The sequence below is a fragment of the Mobula hypostoma genome, chromosome 3 (genome assembly GCF_963921235.1).
Source record: "Mobula hypostoma chromosome 3, sMobHyp1.1, whole genome shotgun sequence".
NCBI lineage: Eukaryota > Metazoa > Chordata > Chondrichthyes > Myliobatiformes > Myliobatidae > Mobula > Mobula hypostoma.
In genome coordinates, this window is record NC_086099.1 from 1,414,447 (window position 1) to 1,430,413 (window position 15,967).

The 15,967-nt window shown below is 47.2% G+C and overlaps 1 protein-coding gene across 1 annotated transcript; it reads left to right on the forward strand.

Moving 5' to 3' along the window:
- The first annotated feature begins 5,697 nt into the window (after positions 1-5,697).
- Positions 5,698-15,299, forward strand: LOC134343798 (gastrula zinc finger protein XlCGF26.1-like). The gene is made up of 2 exons (XM_063042542.1): positions 5,698-5,732; positions 10,871-15,299. Exon 2 carries the CDS (start codon positions 11,534-11,536, stop codon positions 13,397-13,399), a length of 1,866 nt encoding a protein of 621 aa, XP_062898612.1. The 5' UTR covers positions 5,698-5,732; positions 10,871-11,533; the 3' UTR covers positions 13,400-15,299.
- Positions 15,300-15,967: the final 668 nt, after the last annotated feature.

The window sequence follows — 15,967 nt, forward strand, 5'->3', positions numbered from 1 at the left end:
CCTCTACTTATTGTGAACTCGCTGGAGCCTCTCAAGGTGGGTTACCTGAATGAAATTCTTCCCACACTCCGAGCAGGTGTACAGCTGCTCCCCCTGCGTGAAATGGCTGGTCTTTCAGTAGCTCAGGTAACTGAATGAATCCCTTCCCGCACTTGGAGCTGGTCAACAGGCCCTCCCCAGTGTGAACGCCTTGGTATTTCTGCAGATCGGGTGTTTGGGTGAATCATTTCGCACACAAGAGCAGGTGAACGTGGTCTCCCCGGTGTGAATTTGCTGGTGTATCTGCAGGTACAATGGCTGACTGAATCCCTTCTAAAATGAGAGCCCGTGGATGACATTCCGCCACTACCAACCGACAGGCCATTCATCAGGTCAGATCACGGACGTGTACACATATTCGGGTTCTCCTTGTCACAACTGGGGTGCTGTCTTCTCCAGCATCTCCTCCTCCACGTTCGAGGACTGAAGGCATTCCAGTCCTGGTGAACTGACAGACACAGCAGAACTGACGAGCTGTTGTGTTTGACATTCCCACACACAAACCTTTTGCCTTTTCCGCGCTGTCAAAATTCTGTAAAGCTCATCAATGGATTAAAGACAGCTGAAGTAGTTTTAGTCTCAAAGGTGACCTCTGGTATCAGACTGTTAGAGCAAGGCTCAACACTGGTCGGAGGAGGAACACATCATCTTCTACCTGGGCACAATTCAAGCATCCAGGCACGACATCCACACAGAAGGTCGCCATCAGAGATGGTCCTGGCACAGAATAATCCGGAATGACACACAAAAAACTAAAAATAACATAAAATAATATGATAAACAGCAAAACACAAGAGCTGCTGCAACGAGCTGCCACTAGCGCTGCGCCATCTTAGAGTGTGAGTAGCTTGGAGTGTCCCCTCTGACAGTGACTGCAGGTCAGGGTAGGAGACAGCCGGACTGACTACATCTGCTAACCCTGTCAGTATCAGCCCCAGCACCGAAGCCTGCTCTCTGGTATTTTGCAGCACTTTTGCAATCTCAGACTGAGTCAGGGAAAGATACCGGTGCTGTGGAAGACTTTCTGCTTGTTTCCTTTACCCAATACGGCGACTCCATCCGGACTTAATGACTACAAATCAATTGCCCTCACATCTCCTGTGATGAATGTGATGGAGAGGCTGGTCCTGACTTACCTTGGACCCTCTACAGTTTGCCTACCAACCTCATGAGGGAGTGGATGATACCATCATCTACCTGTTGCAGCGAGCTCAATCCCACCGGGACGGTGCTGTTGGCATTGTGAAAATCACTTTATTTTCATTGTTCGAGTGTCTTCAGTACGATCCACAGAAACATAGAAAACCTGCACCACAGTACAGGCCCTTCAGCCTACAAAGCTGTGCCGAACATGTCCTTACTATAAAAATACCTGAGCATACCCATAGCCCTCCATTCCTCTAAACTCCATTCATCCATCCAGGAAACTCTTAAAAGACCCTATCGTTTCTGCCTCCACGACCATCGCCGGCAGCCTATTCCACACACTCATCAATCTCTGCATAAAAAACACTTACTCCTGATGTATCCTCTGCAGCTACCTCCAAGCACCTTAAAACTATACCCTCTCATACTAGCCACACACATCAAAGTTGCTGGTGAACGTAGCAGGCCAGGCAGCATCTCTAGGAAGGGGTACAGTCAACATTTCAGGCCGAGACCCTTCGTCAGGACTAACTGAAGGAAGAGCTAGTAAGAGATTTGAAAGTGTGAGGGGGAGGGGGAGATCCAAAATGATAGGAGAAGACAGGAGGGGGAGGGATGGAGCCAAGAGCTGGACAGGTGATAGGCAAAAGGGATATGAGAGAATCATGAGACAGGAGGCCCAGGGAGAAAGACAAGGGGGTGGGGGAAACCCAGAGGATGGGCAAGGGGTATAGTCAGAGGGACAGAGGGAGAAAAAGGAGAGAGAGAGAAAGAATGTGTATATAAAAATAAATAACGGATAGGGTACGAGGGGGAGGTGGGGCATTAGCAGAAGTTAGAGAAGACGATGTTCATGCCATCAGGTTGGAGGCTACCCAGACGGAATATAAGGTGTTGTTCCTCCAACCTGAATGTGGCTTCATCTTTACAGTAGGGGAGGCCGTGGATAGACATATCAGAATGGGAATGGGATGTGGAATTAAAATGTGTGGCCACTGGGAGATCCTGCTTTCTCTGGCAGACAGAGCGTAGGTGTTCAGCGAAACGATCTCCCAGTCTGCGTCGGGTCTCGCCAATATATAAAAGGCCACATCGGGAGCACCAGACGCAGTATATCACCCCAGTCGACTCACAGGTGAAGTGTCGCCTCACCTGGAAGGACTGTCTGGGGCCCTGAATGGTGGTACGGAGGAAGTGTAAGGGCATGTGTAGCACTTGTTCCACTTACACGGATAAGTGCCAGGAGGGAGATCAGTGGGGAGGGACGGGGGGGGGGGGACGAATGGACAAGGGAGTCGCGTATGGACTTGCCACTTGCAGAGGTTCTCTGATGACTCTGCGGTAGTTGGGTGCATCAGAGATGAGCAGGAGTCGGAGCACGGAGGACCAGTGGACAGGTTTGTGCAATGGTGCAGGAGGAATCACCTGCTCCTGAATATGGCCAAAACCAGGGAGATGGTGATTAATTTAAGAGGAAGAGGACTGTGATGAGGCCTGTATACATTCTGGGAGAAGACGTTGAAGTGGTGGAGGAGTACAAATACTTGGGGGTTCACCTCGACAACAGACTTGACTGGAAAACCAACAACAAGGCTGTTTACAAGAAGCGGATTAGCAGACTCTATTTTCTAAGGACACCGAGATTCCTGAACATGTGAGACAGGATGTCACAGATCTTTTGCCAGACTGTTCTACTGAGTGCAGTCTTCCCTGCTGCTTTATGTTGGGGGAGCAGCATCGGTGCTGGTGATGCAAAAAGACAAAATAAACTCATCAGAAAGGCTGGATCTGTCCTTGGCCACACACTGCTGCCTTTTGAGTTAGTGGTGAGGAGGAGGTCACTAAACAAACTGTTCTCCATTATGGACAATCTGTCACATCCTCTCCATGACCTACTGCATAGGCAGTGGAGCCCCCGCCTCCTTTTCAAACAGACTCACTCAACTCCCCTCTCACAGGGATCAGTACAGAAAACCTTTCAGACCAAATGCAATAAGCATATACAACAGTTCATCTTTATGCGACCAGGAGAACACATATCATGGTCCAATACTCTCTGCATTATTATTTGGCATATTATTATTGGATATTAGTACATTATTATTGTGTATATTATTTTTCTCTGCTTTATTTTTTCGTAAAGTATGCACATTGCTAAGTGTGCAAACAACAGGAATTCTGCAGATGCTGCAAATTCAAGCAACACACATCAAAGTTGCTGGTGAACGCAGCAGGCCAGGCAGCATCTCTAGGAAGAGGTACAGTCGACGTTTCAGGCCGAGACCCTTCATCAGGACTAACTGAAGGAAGAGTTAGTAAGAGATTTGAAAGTGGGAGGGGAAGGGGGAGATCCAAAATGATAGGAGAAGACAGGAGGGGGAGGGATGGAGCCAAGAGCTGGACAGGTGCTTGGCAAAAGGGATATGAGAGGATCATGGGACAGGAGGTCCGGGAAGAAAGACATGGGGGGGAACCCAGAGGATGGGCAAGGGGTATATTCAGAGGGACAGAGGGAGAAAAAGGAGAGTGAGAGAAAGAATGTGTGTATAAAAATAAGTAACAGATGGGGTACGAGGGGGAGGTGGGGCATTAGCGGAGGTTAGAGAAGTCGATGTTCATGCCATCAGGTTGGAGGCTACCCAGACGGAATATAGGGTGTTGTTCCTCCAACCTGAGTGTGGCTTCATCTTCACAGTAGAGGAGGCCATGGATAGACATGTCAGAATGGGAATGGGATGTGGAATTAAAATGTGTGGCCACTGGGAGACCCTGCTTTCTCTTAATAATATGTTGGACCCAGAGGCTGGTGGGGTGGTAGGTGAGGACCAGGGGAACCCTATTCCTAGTGGGGTGGCGGGAGGATGGAGTGAGAGCAGATGTACGTGAAATGGGGGAGATGCGTTTAAGAGCAGAGTTGATAGTGGAGGAAGGGAAGCCTCTTTCTTTAAAAAAGGACATCTCCCTCATCCTAGAATGAAAAGCCTCATCCTGAGAGCAGATGCGGCGGAGACGGAGGAATTGCGAGAAGGGGATGGCGTCTTTGCAAGAGACAGGGTGAGAAGAGGAATAGTCCAGATAGCTGTGAGAGTCAGTAGGCTTATAGTAGACATCAGTGGATAAGCTGTCTCCAGAGACAGAGACAGAAGGATCTAGAAAGGGGAGGGAGGTGTCGGAAATGGACCAGGTAAACTTGAGGGCAGGGTGAAAGTTGGAGGCAAAGTTAATAAAGTCAACGAGTTCTGCATGCGTGCAGGAAGCAGCGCCAATGCAGTCATCGATGTAGCGAAGGAAAAGTGGGGGACAGATACCAGAATAGGCACGGAACATAGATTGTTCCACAAACCCAACAAAAAGGCAGGCATAGCTAGGACCCATACAGGTGCCCATAGCTACACCTTTAGTTTGGAGGAAGTGGGAGGAGCCAAAGGAGAAATTATTAAGAGTAAGGACTAATTCTGCAGGACGGAGCAGAGTGGTGGTAGAAGGGAACTGATTAGGTCTGGAATCCAAATCTGACCGCCAGAGAAAGCAGGATCTCCCAGTGGCCACACATTTTAATTCCACATCCCATTCCCATTCTGACATGTCTATCCACAGCCTCCTCTACTGTAAAGATGAAGCCACACTCACGTTGGAGGAACAACACCTCATATTCCGTCTGGGTAGCCTCCAACCTGATGGCATGAACATCGACTTCTCTAACTTCCGCTAATGCCCCACTTACCCCTCGTACCCCATCTGTTACTTATTTTTATACACACATTCTTTCTCTCACTCTCCTTTTTCTCCCTCTGTCCCTCTGACTATACCCCTTGCCCATCCTCTGGGTTCCCCCTCCCCTTGTCTTTTTCCCTGGACCTCCTGTCCCATGATCCTCTCATATCCCTTTTGCCAAACACCTGTCCAGCTCTTGGCTCCATCCCTCCCCCTCCTGTCTTCTCGTATCACTTTGGATCTCCCCCTTCCCCTTCCACTTTCAAATCTCTTACTCACTCTTCCTTCAGTTAGTCCTGACGAAGGGTCTCGGCCTGAAACGTCGACTGCACCTCTTCCTGAAGATGCTGTCTGGCCTGCTGCGTTCACCAGCAACTTTGATGTGTGTTGCTTACATTGCTAAGTGTGCTTTTCAATGTCGCTCTAACGAAAGAATTCCCCACTCGGGATCAATGAAGTAATTATTTATTATTATTGTTATTATTGGTGTTATTAATATATTATTCTCCAGCCTTTTATCTCTTTCACCAATCAACTTCCCAGCTCTTTACTTCACCCCTACCCCTCTCCCGGTTTCACCTATCACCTCCCCCCCCCACATTCTTACTCTCACCCTTCGTTTCCAGTCCTGCAGAAGAGTCTCGGTCTGTTCACTCCTCTCCACAGCTGCTGCCTGTCCCCCTGAGTTCCTCCAACATTTTGTGTGTGTTGCTTTGGATTTCCGAATCGCAGATTTTCTCCTTTCTAAACAAATGCGCATGCGTGCATGTCGCAGCCAGAATCCAAAACCGCGCATGCGCTCAGTGGACGAGGCTCACTAGAATCGGACCCAGGTAGGTTAGGGGTTCCGGGCGGGAACTTAATCACCGGCGTCTGAACCGCGACTGAAGGACAATTACTGTGAGATCCGGCCATACTGGTCCGGCACTCCCGACAGTTACGGTCCGTTCCCTGTCTCTCAACTCCACGATCCGTACCCGGGCCCCAGGGTGCTTTCGTCTGATGAGTTCTGGCACAGCCGCCATTTTGTGGCGCATGCGCTTCGCTGGATCCAAAGAGCGGATAGATAGGTTTCTTCTTCATGGGGGCTTCTGGGTAAAGAGGCAGCCATGGCTGATCAATATCAGGTTGATTATCACGGTATGTGACGTGAAATTTGTTAGTAGCAGCAGTTCAGTGCATACATAATGTAGAGGAGAAAAAAATAATAAATAAAATTAATAAATCAATTAATGCATATATTGAATAAATTAATAAAGCACAAAAAACAGAAATACCGTATATCAAAAGAAAAGTGAGGTAGTGTCCAAAGATTCAATGCCCATTTAGGAGTCAGGTGGCAGAGGGGAAGAAGCCATCCCTGTATCGCTGAGTGTGTGTGTCTCCAGGTTTCTGTACCTCCTACCTGATGGTAACAGTGAGAAAAGGGCATGCCTTGGGTGCCCGAGGTCCTTAATAATGGACGCTGCCTTTCTGAGACACCGCTCCCTGAAGATGTCCTTGGTACTGTGTATGCTCGTACCCAAGATGGAACTGACTAGATTTACAACCCTCTGCAGCCTCTTTCAGTCCTGTTCAGTAGCACCCCCATACTAAACAGTGATGCAGGCTGTCAGAATGCTCTCCATGATACACCTATGGATGTTTTGTGTGTAGTTATTGACATATAACCATATAACAATTACAGCACGGAAACAGGCCATCTCAGCCCTTCTAGTCCGTGATGAACTCTTATTCTCACCTAGTCGCACTGACCTGCACTCAGCCCATAATCCTCCATTCCTTTCCTGTCCATATATCTATCTAATTTAACTTTAAACGATGACTTAGAACCTGCCTCAACCACTTCTGCTGGAAGCTCATTCCACACAGCTACCACTCTCTGAGTAAAGAAGTCCCCCCTCATGTTACCCCTAAACTTTTGTCCTCTGACTCTCAACCCATGTCCTCTTGTTTTAATCTTCCCCACTCTCAATGGAAAAAGTCTAACCACGTCAACTCTATCAATCCCCCTCATAATTTTAAACACCTCTATCAAGTCCCCCCTCAACCTTCTACACTCCAAAGAATAAAGACCCAACTTGTTCAGCCTTTCTCTGTAACTTAGGAGATGAAGCTTAGGAGATGAAACCCAGGCAACATTTTAGTAAACATGCCAAATCTTTTCAAACTCCAAATGAAGTATAGCACCTGTTTTGCCTTCTTTACTAGTATACTACTAGTATAGATCCACAGAGATCTTGACACCAGCGTTGTCCCCATGCAGTGGAAGGAAATGGGAGCGGATGTATCTCCTGGACCGTGCCAATATCTAACTATGTAAATCAGAGGATGAGGATCTCAGAAGAAAAATATAGTTCCAGTTAATCTCGGGTGAAGAGTCTGAGATCCGTTCAGTGAAAATGACAAATAGTGCTGTATGGAAATAAAATCCTTCCACCAGCTTTAGTTCTCTCTGGGTAAATGATGATATGAAGCACCTTTGCCCTCGATGACAAGTGACTTTTGGTTTTCACATCAGAAACGTGCCACACTCCAATGAGAATTACCACTGCCCTCCCCTTCATATTCGTTGCCATTGCCATTGAAGGGTTCATCACTGTCAGTCAACTGGGGGAGGGGGGAGGGAAGCTGAGTAATTAGTAAATCTCCAGAATCAGACATGGAGTAACAAGTGCTGTCTGTAGTGTTGTGGAACATGACCAAAACTTGAAATAATACCAAAGGACAGAGACAAATTGAGCCAAGTCACAGGCTGATTGAAGTCAGAAATAGCCCATTCTCATACAGACAGGAATACAGTCAGAGAATTTGATGGTCAGTCAGGATGCCTGATCCGTGCCTTGGTAGCAGGTCAGGAGTTCATCTATAAACATAGAAACACAGAAATCTACAATACATTACAGGCCCTTTGGCCCACAGTGTTGTGCTGACCATGTAACCTATTCTAGAAACTGCCTTGGATTTCCCGACTGCATAGCCCTCTGTTTTTCTAAGCTCCGTGTACATATCTGAGAGTTGCTTAGAAGACTCTATGGTATCTGCCTTTACCACCATTGACAGCAGTGCATTCCATGCACCTCCCAATCTCTGTGTGGAAAACTTAGCTCTGACATCCCCCTTGTACCTACTTCTAAGCACCTTAAAATTATGCCCCCTCGTGTTAGTCAATTCACCCCTAGGAAAAAGCCTCTGACTATCCACATGATCAATACCTCTCATCATCTTATACACCTCTATCAGATCACCTCTCATCTTCCGTCACTCCAAAGTTCATTCAATTTATTCTCATAAGGCATGCTGTCCAATCCATGCAAGATCCTTGTAGATCTCCTCGGCACTCTTTTTATAGTATCCACATCCTTCCTGTAATGAGGTGACCAGAACTGAACACAGTACTCCAAGTAGGGTCTAAGTAAGGTCTTATATAGGTGTGGCATTACCACATGGCTCTTGAACTCAGTCCCATGGTTGATGGCTAACGCACCATAGGCATTCTTAACAACAATGTCAACCTGCACAGCACCTTTGAGTGTGCTATTGACATGGACCCCAAGACCTCCCAGATCTCCACACTGCCAGGGGTCCTGGCATAATACTATATTCGGTCTTCAAATTTGACTGACCAAAATGAACCACTGCACATTTATAGAAACATAGAAACATAGAAAATAGGTGCAGGAGTAGGCCATTCGGCCCTTCGAGCCTACACCGCCATTTATTATGATCATGGCTGATCATCCAACTCAGAACCCTGCACCAGCCTTCTCTCCATACCCCCTGACCCCTGTAGCCACAAGGGCCATATCGAACTCCCTCTTAAACATAGCCAATGAACTGGCCTCAACTGTTTCCTGTGGCAGAGAATTCCACAGATTCACCACTCTCTGTGTGAAGAAGTTTTCCTAATCTCGGTCCTAAAAGGCTTCCCCTCTATCCTCAAACTGTGACCCCTCGTTCTGGACTTCCCCAACATCGGGAACAATCTTCCTGCATCTAGCCTGTCCAATCCCTTTAGGATCTTATACGTTTCAATCAGATCCCCCCTCAATCTTCTAAATTCCAACGAGTACAAGCCCAGTTCATCCAGTCTTTCTTCATATGAAAGACCTGCCATCCCAGGAATCAATCTGGTGAACCTTCTTTGTACTCCCTCTATGGCAAAGATGTCTTTCCTCAGATTAGGGGACCAAAACTGCACACAATACTCCAGGTGTGGTCTCACCAAGGCCTTGTACAACTGCAGTAGTACCTCCCTGCTCCTGTACTCGAATCCTCTCGCTATAAATGCCAGCATACCATTCGCCTTTTTCACCGCCTGCTGTACCTGCATGCCCACTTTCAATGACTGGTGTATAATGACACCCAGGTCTCGTTGCACCTCCCCTTTTCCTAATCGGCCACCATTCAGATAATAATCTGTTTTCCTATTTTTGCCACCAAAGTGGATAACTTCACATTTATCCACATTAAATTGCATCTGCCATGAGTTTGCCCACTCACCCAACCTATCCAAGTCACCCTGCATCCTCTTAGCATCCTCCTCACTGCTAACACTGCCACCCAGCTTGGTGTCATCCGCAAACTTGGAGATGCTGCATTTAATTCCCTCATCCAAGTCATTAATATATATTGTAAACAACTGGGGTCCCAGCACTGAGCCTTGCGGTACCCCACTAGTCACCGTCTGCCATTCTGAAAAGGTCCCGTTTATTCCCACTCTTTGCTTTCTGTCTGCTAACCAATTCTCCACCCACACCAATACCTTACCCCCAATACCGTGTGCTTTAAGTTTGCACACTAATCTCCTGTGTGGGACCTTGTCAAAAGCCTTTTGAAAATCCAAATATACCACATCCACTGGTTCTCCCCTATCCACTCTACTAGTTATCTGGGATGAACTCCATCGGCCACTTCTCATCCCAGTTCTGCATCCTATGGATGTGCATAAAGCTACAAAAAAGGCATCCGTTAGTCTTGCGAGACCATGGATCTGCACCTGGAAGGTCTTCACTCTGCAGGGCGCAGGCCTGGGCAAGATTGTATGGAAGACCAGCAGTTGCCCATGCTGCAAGTCTCCCCTCTCCCCGACACCGATGTTGTCCAAGGGAAGGGCACTAGGGCATATACAGCTTGGCACCGGCGTCGTCGCAGAGCAATGTGTGGTTAAGTGCCTTGCTCAAGGACGCAACACGCTGCCTCGGCTGGGGCTCGAACTCACGACCTTCAGGTCACTAGTCCAATGCCTTAACCACTTGGCCACATGCCCACATGCCCACACATAAAGGCCATAAGGCCATAAGATATAGGAGCAGAAGTAGGCCATTCGGCTCAACGAGTCTGCTCCAACATTCAATCATGGGCTGAATCAATTCTTCCAGTCATCCCCACTCCCCTGCTTTCACCCTATACCCTTTGATGCCCTGGCTAATCAAGAACCTATCTATCTCTGCCTTAAATACACCCAATGACTTGGTCTCCACAGCCGCTCGTGGCAACGAATTCCACAGATTTACCACCCTCTGACTAAAGTAATTTCTCTGCATCTCAGTTCTAAAATATTGTTATATTTATACTCTATTGTTGGTTGGTTCAACTGTAACGAAACCCAATTTCCCTCGGGATCAATAAAGTATGACTATGACTATGGCTAAAAGGACATCCTTCAATCCTGAAGTTGTGCCCTCTTGTCCCAGAATCTCCTACCGTGGGAAATAACTTTGCCATATCTAATCTGTTCAGCCTTTTAACATTCAGAATGTTTCTATGAGATCCCCCCTCATTCTCCTAGTGGAGGTGAGTCCACGGTCAGATCAGCCATGATCTTATTGAATGGTGGAGCAGGCTCGACGGGCCAGATGGCCGACTCCTGCTCCTATGTCTTATGTTCTTATGTTCTCACCACAGACTAAAATCTCTCCTGAAATATTGTCCTTCACCCATTGATGTCTTTTGCAAATCTTTTTTACAGGTTCGAAATGGCAGAACACTTGTGTACAGGAATATCAAACACAACAACATATTTTTGCTGTCTCTGTCTGGATATTTAAGGAGTGAGCAAACATTTGCCTTGTAACACCCACACATCTGTTTTCAATCCTTGGAGATGAAGAATTATATCATCGCACCTGGAAATGTATTTTGTGCTTGAAATGAAGTTGTCTGTTGTAACTCAGTGTTATCCACTGGAACCAAGGTGCTAAAAACAGACCAGCATTTCTTCACTGGATTATTCAACTGCATTGATCGTACAAGGGATTCAAACATCTGACTTTCTGAATTGCCAGAGAATTGATCGCAGTGAGAAATCATTCTGCTCCTCTCAGTGTAGGAAGGGATTCACTCACAGCCTATCTGCAAACACACCAGTCAGTTCACAGTGGGGATAAGCCATTCACCCGCTCTGTGTGAGGGAGGGGAACTACTCAGTCATCCAGTCTGAAGATACATCTGCAAGTTCACACCATAGTGAATGCTCCACCTGTTCTGACTGCAGGAAACCATTCATTCTGTCATTGATGCTGAAGGTATATCAGAAAATTCACCAATGAGAGGACATTGACCTGCTCGGACGGTGGAAAGACACTCACACTCAACCACACCACAGTGACACCAGTGAGTTCACACTGAGAAGATGCCATTCACCTGCTCAGACTGTGGGAAGGGATTCACTCACTCGTCTAAATTACAGAGACATCAGCGAGTTCACACTGGGAAGAGGCCTTTCACATGCTCTGAATGTGGGAAGGGATTCACTCAGGCAAATCACCTGCTAGAACATCAATATGTTCACACTGGGGAGAGGCCATTCACCTGCTCAGACTGTGGGAAGGGATTCACTCGACTATCTCATCTACTGAGACACAAGTTCGTTCACAGTGGGCAGAGGCCTTTTACGTGCTCTGAATGTGGGAAGGGATTCACTTCATCATCTCAACTGAATGTGCATCAGCGAGTTCACACTGGGCAGAAACTGTTCAGCTGCTCTGAATGTGGGAAGGGATTCACTCAATCATCCAAACTTGTGAGGCACTACCAAGTTCACACTTGGCAGAGGCCTTTCACATGTTCAGAATGTGGTAAGGGATTCACTGAGTCATCTCAACTGAAGGCACATCAGCGACTTCACACTGGAGAGAGGCCATTCACCTGCTTTGAATGTGGGAAGGGATTTACTCGGTCATCTCAACTGAAGATACATCAGCGAGTTCACACTGGGGAGAGGCCATTCACCTGCTCTGAATGTGGGAAGGGATTCACTCAGTCATCTCAGCTCTTGAGTCACCAGCGAGTTCACACTGCAAACAAACCATTCATCTGTTCAGAATGTGGTAAGGGATTCACTCGGTCATTTCAACTGAAAGAACATCAGCGAGTTCACACTGGCGAGAAGCCGTTCACTTGCTCTGAATGTGGCAAGGGATTTGCTCGGTCATCTCAACTGAAGGTACATCAGCGAGTTCACTCTGGGGAGGGGCTACTTACATGCTCTGAATGTGGGAAGGGATTCACTCAGTCATCTCAGCTCCTGAGACACCAGCGAGTTCACACTGGGGAGAAACCATTCATCTGCTCAGAATGTGGGAAGGGATTCTCTTGGTCATCTCAACTGAAGGAACATCAGCAATATCACACTGGGGAGAGGCCGTTCACCTGCTCTGAATGTGGGAAGGGATTCACTCGGTCATCTCAACTGAAGATACATCAGCGAGCTCACACTGGGGAGAGGCCATTCACCTGCTCTGAATGTGGGAAGGGATTCACTCAGTCATCTCAGCTCTTGAGACACCAGCGAGTTCACACTGGGGAGAAACCATTCATCTGCTCAGAATGTGGGAATAGATTCACTTGGTCATCTCAACTGAAGGAACATCAGCGAGTTCACACTGGGGAGAAGCCGTTCACCTGCTCAGACTGTGGGAAGGACTTCACACGGTCATCTGACTTGAAAGTACATCAGTTCGTTCACTCTGGGAAGGAACCGTTCACCTGCTCAGTTTGTGGGAAGAAATTTACACGTTCATCTGACCTTAATGTACATCAGCGAGTCCACACTGGGGAGAAACCATTCACCTGCTCCGACTGTGGAAAGGAGTTCACACGGTCATCTGACCTGAAAATACATCAGAGAGTTCACACCGGGGAGAGGCCATTTGCCTGTTCATATTGTGGGAAGGGATTTACTCGGTCATATCAACTGATTGAACATCAGCGAGGTCACACTGGGGAGAGGCTGTTTCCCTGCTCGGATTGTGGGAAAGGATTCAATCGGTCATCTCAACTGATTGAACATCAACGAGTTCACACCGGGGAGAAACCATTCAGTTGTTCTGAATGTGGGAAGGGATTCACTCAGTCATCCAGCCTTGTGAGGCACAGCCGAATTCACACTGGGGAGAAACCGTTCACCTGCTCAGATTGTGGGAAGGAATTCACTCGGTCATCTGACTTTAAAGTACATCAGCAAATTCACACTGGGGGTGCAACTCACCTGTTCTGAATGTTGGAAAGGATTCACTCAGACTTCTCAAATGAATAAACATCAGCGAATTCACACTGGGTAGAAGCCATTCATCTGTTCCAACTGGGAATGAATTCACACATTCATCCCACCTACCAACACACTCGACTGTTTTCATCAGTGAGAGGACGTTGACCTGCTCAGACTGTGGGAAGGCATTCACACACGGCAGAGAGAGTGGTGGGTTCACAATGTGGTGAGGGATGTGACATGCTCTGAATGTGGGATGGGTTTCAGTCAGTTATTCATCCTTGCATTGCCCTACTGAGGTTTGACCCATCGTTAATGAGAGAGATCAGAAGCTTGAGAGGGCGTAATTCATTCAGGTTCACCAATCGAGTATTTAAGGCTGTGGTTCAGGCAGGTTATTTTTCAGATTTCAGTGGTGGCCAATCAGCATTCAGAATTGATTATCAAGAAGATATTAAAGTCAGGCAGGAGCAAGTGGAGCAGTCATTGTCGGAACGGACAGAGTTGGAGCGGAGACTTCGAGACGTTACATCAGTGAGGAGAGCATCCAGTCAGAGAAGGCAAAATCATGATGGAGCTCAAATTATTTTTGCCGCCTTCTTTACACTTGCTCAGTTAGAACAGTGGAGATGCCAGGCAAGCTGGTGGAAAGCTCCTCTTGCGGGATGTGGGAAGGCAGGGGACCCTCCTGTGTCCCTGATAACTACAGCTGTGAGAAGTCCATCCAGCTTCAGCTCCGAACAACCCACACTGATGAACACCTGATCATCCGGGAGGCTGAAGGGGTGATAGGTAGGAGATATAGGGAGGTAGTTGCACCCAAGTTGCACAGTACAGGAAACTCAGTGATAGTCAGGAGGGGGAAAGGGGAGACAGCAAGTGCGGTTTACCCCTGTGTTCATCCCCCTGAACAACACACATATCACTTTAGATACTGTTGGGGACGGTGGGATGATCTAGCGAAGGAAAATCACAGCAGTAGGGTCTCTGGCGCTTAGCTGGCTCTGAGACTGAGAACGGAAAAATGGAGAAGAGGTGAGCTGTGGTCATAGGTGATTCATTAGCAAAGCAGACGTCCCACCCAGAAGTTCCAGGTGTCTCCCGCATATTGATAGTGGCTCCCTGACGCCTGGAAAGTATATACAATATCCCAGAAATAGATTTTTTTGAGAGGGAGAGCAAGCATCCTGATTCGTCTCTCTTCGTGCTAAGAGTGGTCCCCAACCACCGGGCCGCGAGGAAACGATATGATTTGGTGATATGAAACGATATGAGTCAGCTTCCCCTTTCTTCATTCCCTGTCACGCACTGTTGAATTTTAACGCTCGCGAGGTCATCAGTGACCCAAGATGTGCAAAGGAATGGGTCCATGACCCATTTGTGAATGCCCCTGGTGAATCATCCATGTCAGCACGGGAAAAAGATCAACTCCTCGAGCTTGCAAATGACGGTGGGCTGAAAAGTACATTTGACATAACATCTCTGCCGGCATTCTGGATCAAAGTCAAGGCTGAATATCCTGAGATAGCCACGAAAGCACTGAAAATGTTGCTTCCATTTCCCACATATCTCTGCGAAGCAGAGTTTTCTGCAATGAATGCAACGAAAACTAAATTGCGGAATAGACTGGACATAAGGAACCCCCTTCGAGTGTCGCTGTCTTCCATCACCCCTCGATAGGACCGTGTTGTTGCAGGAAAACAAGCCCAGGGCTCCCACTGATTCAGCGATAATTGGTGTGTTGCAATGATTTTATATGTTCATATGAGGAAAATATGCGCTGTGTGTTTAATATCCAAACGTTACTTAAAATGTTATGATGCTATTGACTTATAAGTGATTTATAATTCAGTGGTGCCCAACTTCTGGGCCGCGAAGAATAGAGCGGTGGCCCGAGCGCATCCAGCACATCATTAAGAAAAAAGTCAAAATAAACAAGCTAATTAATTAGGTGCAGCCCGGCACGTAAATATTAGCCCAGATCCGAGGTGAGGCAATCGGCAATCGCCTCTGATCTAGGCCGACATTTATGTGCCGAGCGGCATCTAATCAATTGCCTTGTTTATTTCGGCTTTTTTCTTAAAGATGTGCTGGGTTTGTTCTGGCTACCACTGTACTGCTGCATTCTTTGCGGCCTGGAGGTTTGGGACCACTGTTATAATTGACGTATCACTACATTCATGCGAGGAAAATATGTGCTGTGTGTTTAATATTAAATTCGTTAGATAAACCCCTTTAGAAACGAAATTGAATGTATTAGCCACTTATAAGTGACTTATAGTTGACTTATCACCTATATTCCAGTCGCGTATAGCACCCCGCCCCCCCCCGAAGTTGGCCGGTCTGCAAGAATATTGTCAATATTAAACTGGTCCGTGGTGCAAAAAAGGTTGGGGACCCCTGATTAACCAAACTGGCTAGCTGCCAAGGAGCTACGCTATTGATGTCCTACGTGACGAGGCCAAACTCCCTGTAGACTTACTTAAAGTTGTAATAGAATAAACATTATAATATAATAAAAGTACATATTTTAATGTCACATTTGCTGCATATACCCAACTTGGTTTACAGATTAGA